General features: G+C 33.2%; 1 protein-coding gene across 1 annotated transcript; it reads left to right on the forward strand.

Annotated features, from left to right (window-relative positions):
• On the forward strand, nt 3,963-8,055 carry LOC109361243 (putative transcription factor bHLH041). The gene is made up of 9 exons (XM_019606672.1): nt 3,963-4,090; nt 4,213-4,338; nt 4,475-4,580; nt 4,740-4,754; nt 4,858-4,920; nt 5,122-5,817; nt 6,260-6,640; nt 7,615-7,686; nt 7,987-8,055. Exons 1-9 carry the CDS (start codon nt 3,963-3,965, stop codon nt 8,053-8,055), a joined length of 1,656 nt encoding a protein of 551 aa, XP_019462217.1.

Consider the following 8,295-nt stretch of genomic DNA (forward strand, 5'->3'; position numbering starts at 1 on the left):
GCATACTTCTTGCCATGTTCAACACAGTTCTATTCACCCTTTCAGCTGCTCCATTGTGTTGAGGAGTGTATGGAGCAGTTATCTCATGAGTTATGCCTTCAGCTTCACAATGATTTTGAAACTCATGAGAGATATACTCTCCTCCACCATCACTCCTTAACAGTTTTAGACTATTTCCACACTGCTTTTATGCTGCTGCCTTGAAGCTTTTGAACTTGGCAAACACATCACTCTTTTTCTCTATTGCATAAATCCAAAGCTTCCTTGTGAAATCATCCTTGAAGGTCACAAAATATCTGCTTCCTCCAAGTGATTCTGTTTCCATAGGGCCACATACATCAGTATAGACCACCTCAAGTGGTTTAGTGGTTTTAGTTGGAATTTGTGAGCAGAATCTGTTTCTGGTTTGCTTACTTGCAATGCAGTCATCACATACATCATCTGAGGCTCTGAAAGTTGGTAATCCTAGGACCATTTCACCTTGACTTAGTAATTCAAGACTCTTGAAGTTAAGGTGTCCAAATCTTTGATGCCAAATCCACTTCTCATCTGTCATGGATCCTAGACACTTTTGATTTCCAAGCTGAATGCCAATCTTGAAAGTCCTGTTTTGTGCTAGAGGAGCTTTCAAGACTAACACTCCCTTTTTGTTGAATACTTTGAGCATCTTCTCTTCTAATCTCATCTTGTACCCTTTCTCAAGCAATTGTCCAAGACTTAGAAGATTGCTCTTCATTCTTGGCACATATAGCACACTTGATATGTATGAGGTTGATCCATCTTTCTTCTTGATCATCACTTTACCAATCCCGTCTGCCTTGATAATGCTATCATCTGCAAACTTGATTCTGGTTTCAACTGAATTGTCCAATGTTACAAACCAATCCTTATTCCCTGTCATGTGATTTGAACAACCTGAATCAAGATACCAACTACTTGAATTCTGTTCTTGTTGATTTGTCACCATGAGTAGAGCATCATCTGATTCACTAATTCTTTGACAAGAATCAATGCTTCTGGCCATCAATAGCACCTCTTCCTCTGATTCCTCATCTTTGGCTAGCCTTGCTTCTGCTTCTTTGGTTTGAATAACTCTTCTTTCCTTACATTCTGAGGCAAAGTGTCCCCAATTTCTGCAGTTGAAGCACTGAATCTTGCTCTTGTCCTTCTTGTATATTCCAACCAACTGATTACTCCCTTTCTTGGCTCTACTGACTTCACCACCACTACCCTGATTGCTAGAGTTAGTTCTTTGTTGTGAATTCAGTCCAGGCTTCGAATTGTCAGTCTCAAATCTCCTACCACCTTGCCATTTTGCCTTGTCTCTTCTAAATCTATCATTCTGTCCAGGCCCACCTTTCTTCTTGAACTGTGCACTCAAAGCATGATCTGACTGTCTGTAGATCTGCCTCTCCATGAATCTTTGCTCATGCACTTCTAAGGGCCCTTGCAGTTCATCAATTGTTAGATTATCAAGGTCCTTTGCTTCCTCTATTGCTGCTACAATGTGATCAAACTTGGGATGGAGAGTTCTGAGAATTTTCTCCACTGCATTCTGTTCCCTTAGTGTCTCTCCACACCCCTTCATCTGATTGATCAATCCTCTTAGTCTGTTGAGATACTCAGCTATTGATTCTTGTTCATCCATTTGCATAAGCTCAAACTGTCTTTTGAGTGTTAGCAACCTCACCTTCTTAACTCTCTTTCCACCAGTGTAATTCTTCTCCAAGATTTCCCAAGCCTCCTTTGAACAAGATGCTGCAGAGATCTTCTCAAAGTTGGCTCTGTCCACACATTGGTGGATCAAGAAGATTGCCTTGCAATCTCTCTTGTTTGCTTCCCTATACTCCACTGAATTTTCATCTGCTGTTGGCATTCCTCCTTTGGCATTCCTCCTTTCACTACATCAAGACATTCTTGAAACCCAAAGATTGCCTTCATTTGAATGCTCCAATGTTCATAATTCTTCCCATCTAGAATTGGAAGATTCATTGCAAAGCCATTCGAATTTGTCATGCTTCTACACCTCTGATTTCCCTTCTGGTTTTGCAGCCTTGATCCTCAATCCGTGAGCTTCACTTCTTGAAGCCTCTTGCACCCAATCTTGGCACCACCACAGACCCTGACCGTATAGTTCTTGATACCATTGTTGAAGTTTGAAGAACCAGAAGCACAATTCCTTCTGCTGGTTTTGTTGTAGAAAAACAGAAAAAGAAAGTAATGAAGAAGAATAGGAATTCGTGTATAGAGAAGAGAAGAATTAGAGTTGTTTGTGTGAGAGAATTATTGAAGAGAATGAATGAGAATGAAGAGGGAGTAAATCTTGCAATGAATGATCAAAAACTGAATCATTCCTTTTTTAGAATGCATTAACTACATTTTGAATTACAACCTTCTATTTATAGAAGGATTACAACTAACTCTTCAATTAGCAATGAATTACAATTTAACACCCTTAAATAGGAAGATGCTTGTAAAGAAAGGAAGAAGAGAAGGGGTTTAGGAATAATTTTTTTGAAATGGTTTATGTTTTTATTTGATAAATGGAGATAGAGTTGTTTTTATTTTAGGTTTATCACAATAAAATACGATTCAATTACAATATGTGTTTCTGGGAGGATTTTGCTACTCTCGATTTAAAATCGAAACATCTTATTTATTAATATGCGTATATGGCTTTGCATCACAAGGAAAAAATGCAAAGGATTAGGGAAAATGATTTGGCATGTTATAATTTGGAGTATTTGGGTTTTGTATAATTATGTTATTTTTAGTGTTGGGCATATTAATGCTAGTTATTGATAAAATAAAGCTTTCTATTATGAGTCTCATATATATATATATATATATATATAGCAAATTCAATATGATATTCAAGTTATAACACTCAGCTTTTACATATAATAAAATGATCTTTTAGTTAGACCCTTCTTATATATTTAGATCGATTTGATTATATTGTGTATCTTTTTTATATAATTGTGTGATATTAGATTTTTGTAAAATGTTGATGGGTTAACTTTCTTCTTACTCCATATAATAATATTGTTTGTTATAAAAAGCTAGAATAAATATCTAATTTGGTACTGAAAATTTGTGTACTTAATATTTTGATCTCAGAAACTTAAAAGTGTGCCTATTATAATCAACTTTTAGTCAAATTAGTTATTTTTAATATTTTTATGTTTTTTGTAAGAATTATTTTGATTCATATTTTTAATTTTTAAGTACTAATTTGAACTTTTAGTTCAGGAGTATCATTATTCACTCAAAAAAATCCTACCTTCTACTTTTCTTTGGGTTTATTTAATAATGTATCGTTTGAATGCTTACTTTTTGGTACTAATTTTCAAAGGTGTACTCAATCATTTTCATGTAGACAAATCTCTAAGCTGACCTAAGCAGGTGAGACTAATTTCCTTCTTCCATTACTTTCATACTTTTCAAAACATTTTCTCATCTCTTTCATTACTTCTACCAGTTCACATTAACAATTTAATGACCTAGTTAGGACTCTCTCCCTATCCTCCACCATATCAATTTTTTATCATATTTATTTTTCTCTTTTTCTCTTCATACTAGCCAAGTATGGAGTACCCACAATGAAGATCATATATTCTAAAATTATGTTCCGGACCATTTTCTATGATAATAAAATTTTGACACGATAATAAAAAATTTACATGTCATTTTAATTTTGTTTTTTATTACTCAATTTTTTTAATAAATATCAAAATTTCATTGGATAAGATATGGTTGAAGATATAGTTATGAGGTATGTGATTTTTATTCAGGTATCTAACTCGGTTGTCTCTCTCACCTACCATATACATATACATATATATAGAGCATATATATATCAATCATTTAAAATGACATATAACAATAGAACAAGAATATTAGAATCAGAACAAACACACACTAATTTCATCATGATGCAAAAGCCTTAGATCAATTTTTGCATGCACCCCATGGATGGTATCTTCTCCCTCTCTGAAGCCACTAGAACTGATTTTCTCAGCGCTCTAGTACTGCACTTGTCTGGCTGCGCTTACATTTGTTTGTGGCGATATGATTCCTGTTTAACCAAGTATATATGTTTATGCATACATCAACAAATATATCTATATATATGTTGTGATTAATGTGATTTATATTTGTTTCTGAGGTTTCCATTCAATTACAATTTTATCTGTTTTTTTGTTTGTAAAGTCGTTTGTTGTTCTTGGATGGATTCTACAACGTAAACAATCAACCAAACTCTTCTTTGGCACGTAATAGTGTAGCTGAAGAGCTTTTTAACCTATACCAGAGTTTAACATTCGATGTTAATGTTGAGTAAGACTAACTTACTTTCCTCATCTCTAATCAATATGCTTCTTAATTTTGCATTTAATTCCAGTACTGCTACATGTGAAAATGGTTTTTTTAATTTTCTTCCTAATACTTGTTTTTGCTCTTTTTTTTGTTTCAGCAGTATTCCTGGACTAGCTTTCAGGAACCACAATCCCTACCTAGAGCTGCAACAATTGGATCTTCTAAGACTTGTATCTACAGAAATACAAGTACAATTCTTTAAGGTAATTACTTTACCAATGAAAGGGAATTTATTACAGAATAATGCTATGTTCATGAAGGAAAGCAAGAGCTTATTTTGTATTTTTTCAAAACATTATAATAATAACTATTTCTAGTCTCCTTCTGTTTCTCACAATATATTTATATTTGATGGTTTTCAGGAAGCAAGGATTAAGGTATGTCTTTTGTGGACAAACTGAAAAGACTTTTTACTTTGCTGAACTCATAATTGATCCATAACACCTAACAATTAAGGTCATATCTGTGCCTTATTCACAGACTGCTGTTTTCATGGGGTGCAGTAAAGGTGAAATTGAGCTTGGGTTCACCAATATGTCTCAAGTAAGCAAATTAATGCTAACATGAAATTGTGCAATTTCATCTCATTAACCAAATTAACATGAGTTAATAATATTTTGTGCAAAAACAAGAAATCTGAGTCATTAATATTCAAAATCAATGGTAAAAGAAGTATATATCCTCATCAACATTGGTCCGGGACCATATTCCAATGATTTCTTCTTGTAAACTTGTGTTGTGTAGGTTGACATTGAAGCAGCACTTAGGGGTTTATTTCCAGAAGATTTTTTTAGACAGACCCAAAGAATTAACTATCAGAATCCACATTCATCATCTTCATCCTATTCTATATCATTATCCACTGGTAGCCCAGAATGTTCATCCCTATTAATCAATAATATCCCAGTTACTTCCATGTCTCATCACTTTCCTGAAACCCTTGGATCAATGGTTCCCAAAATGCAACCCATAGAAGCTAGGCCAATACACCAACAAGCCATTCAAGCATTAGGTCAAGTTATTCCATGTCATTTTGCCACACCAGAGGTTGAACATGATGATGCTATAATAAGAGCAATGATTCATGTTATATCTTCTTCAAGTACTTCTGATCACAAACATCGAATACCACAGCAAAATTTGCCTTATACTTCTTCTTCACTGGTTCATCCAGTAAATATTACTGCTTTCAAGAAGTATAGTGCAGATAATAAAGGCCCAGATCCACATATAAGATCCAATCCTCCCAGACAAAGCTTGCTAAAGAAATCATTTGCATGTTCTAGAAGCTTAAATTCATTGAGAATCAGAGAGCGGATTCAAGAAGCTGCTCGTTTCACTAGTACTCAGCAACAACGTATGATGTCAGAGCGAAGAAGGCGTGAGAAACTCAATGAGAATTTTCAGGCACTCAGAGAATTACTTCCTCCCAAAACTAAGGTATACTATATCAAACTTCACATTTCATAGTATCATTTTTATTGCTAGCCATTGTCCTAGGGAATGATTTAGAAAATAAAAAATAGAAATAGATATAAAATGTTTGTTTTCTAATATAAACACTTCGTTTTTGTGTTCCTAATGCAAACCCATTAATATTCCCTTAATTATAATTCTCTTCAATCAACGTTCTTAGTTAAGAAATCAAATCAGGTCTTATTAACTAATGTTATAAGAGCACTTAAAAGTTTGTGATATTGTGACATTGTGATAATGATTAAGGGTATAATTAACACACCTTTTCCGTTTGTTTATATTCTTGATTCATTAACACACTGCCACACTTTTTAGCATTCTCCTAGCTATAATTAATTTAATGCATATATATAGTTGATTATTACAAATCAATGACAAAAAGTTTCATTGAACTTGGGTGGTATAGAAAGACAAAGCATCTATACTTACAGCAGCAAAGGAGAAATTGAAATCTTTGACGGCTGAAATTGAAAAGTTTAACATAAGAAATCAACAGTTGACAACATTTCTGTCAACCATTGAAGCCAACGCTAGTAATAGTAACTTCTCAAATGAGCAATTGAAAATTCGAGTTTCAAATGTACCACAATCGAGCTTATCAGAAGAGAGAATGGTGGACTTGCACGTAACTGTAAGAGGAGAAAGCTCTCAAGTTGATATATCTATTCGCTTATTGGAATTCCTTAAACGGATTCAGAATTTGAGTTTGATTTGCATGGAAGCTAACACACATGTTACAGAAGGGACAACAATTAATCAATTAACCTTCAGGATAGGGATTATTGAGGTATGTACCCCAAACAACAGTTTATAATGGTATGTAGTGTGGGAAACATTGTGATAATCCTAAACTGAATCCAAATAATGAATCAAAATCCTCTTCCTGAGCATCCATATAAGTCAGTTAGTTCATTATAACTTCATAGTACTAGACTCTCCGGTACTGGAGAGGGTCAATAACCCAGATAATATGTTATAAATAAACCCTAAACGCTAACATTTAATGTCTAGTAACTCCCACCAACTCTGAACATTATTTGATTATAAGCACAGCATGTTATATACCCAATAATAGAACACTATATATGTGCATGGGTAAAACCCTAAAGCTAGACGAAACCAAAGTTTTGAATAATGACAAATGTTGACTGGTATAAAGGTTTTAGTTGAGGTAGCCTGCACCCACTATCACTGAAGAATTCATACTCAGATATAACAGCTAGATTAAGAAAAAATAAAATATGAGATACTATATTAAAATAAGAGTCCTAGAATTCTTCATTACTATTATTAGTGTGATGATAAAATCAATTCGTGGTTTGGTAATGTTGGGAGTTGGGAGGTTGAAAGGAAGGAGCTGAGAAAGTGCAGTTGTAACTGTAAGGTGGTTTGTTATACCCTTAGGTGTGCCGACAGATTTGTCACCTTCCACATGAACAAGATATCTCTATTAATAGAAAAACAAATGATTATTTTTATTCATATTTTTAATGATAAAAATATAATTTTATGATAAACAAAAAGATAAATATATCATTACATATTTTGTATGTTATTATGTGATATTTATATTAATGAAGAGGATTCTTACCCCTTCCATATATATATATATAATCCAAACTATATATTCAATCAACATTTTTTCTATAAAAGAAGAAGATGATTCTATCTTTGCAGCCATCAAATAAGAATAAAGGGAAACAAAAAAGGTAAAGATTTTTGTGAAAATAATAATATGTATTTAATTATATATGTGTGCAGGGAAGTGCATGGAACGAGTGTACTTTCGTGGAAGCAGTGAGAAGAATAGTTGCTGACCTACTACATGGACACGTGGGAAAATAACTATACCCACATCACCACTCATTTTTTATTTTTAATTTATGCTCTGGTTACCCTTTTATTAAGACTTAGATTATTATTCATTTTATGTTGAAGAACATTGCTTGTCGATGTGCTTGGAGCTTAATTTTAGTTTAGGTAGTTTATTTTTTACATACTAGCTATGCTAATTCTACATTTATTCTGCTAATGGTTTTTTTGTTGTTGCTTATATTACATGTTTCTTTATGAGAAGATAGGATGTAATGGTCTGATTTTTGTTATTGCTTATATTACATGTTCCTTTATCAGGAGACAGGAAGTAATGTTGCTTATATCCGCTCTCCTTTGTTTTGGTTTATCGATATTTATAATATATAATTAAATTAAAATGTAAAATATTAACAATGTGTAGGTCTAATAATATAAGATCCAATTAGATTATTAGAGAATAATAAAAATGAATTTAATTTATGGGAAGAATATTTGTTAGGAGGAACCGTCACGTACCTTGATGCATAATATATGTAAAATCCAATTTAAAAGCACAAATTACAACATTATTTCCAAATTTTTCCTTGCCGTATTTTGGCAAATTTAGTCCCGTTTTTTTTTTTTTGA

The sequence above is a fragment of the Lupinus angustifolius genome, chromosome LG01 (assembly GCF_001865875.1).
Source record: "Lupinus angustifolius cultivar Tanjil chromosome LG01, LupAngTanjil_v1.0, whole genome shotgun sequence".
Taxonomy (NCBI): Eukaryota; Viridiplantae; Streptophyta; class Magnoliopsida; order Fabales; family Fabaceae; genus Lupinus; species Lupinus angustifolius.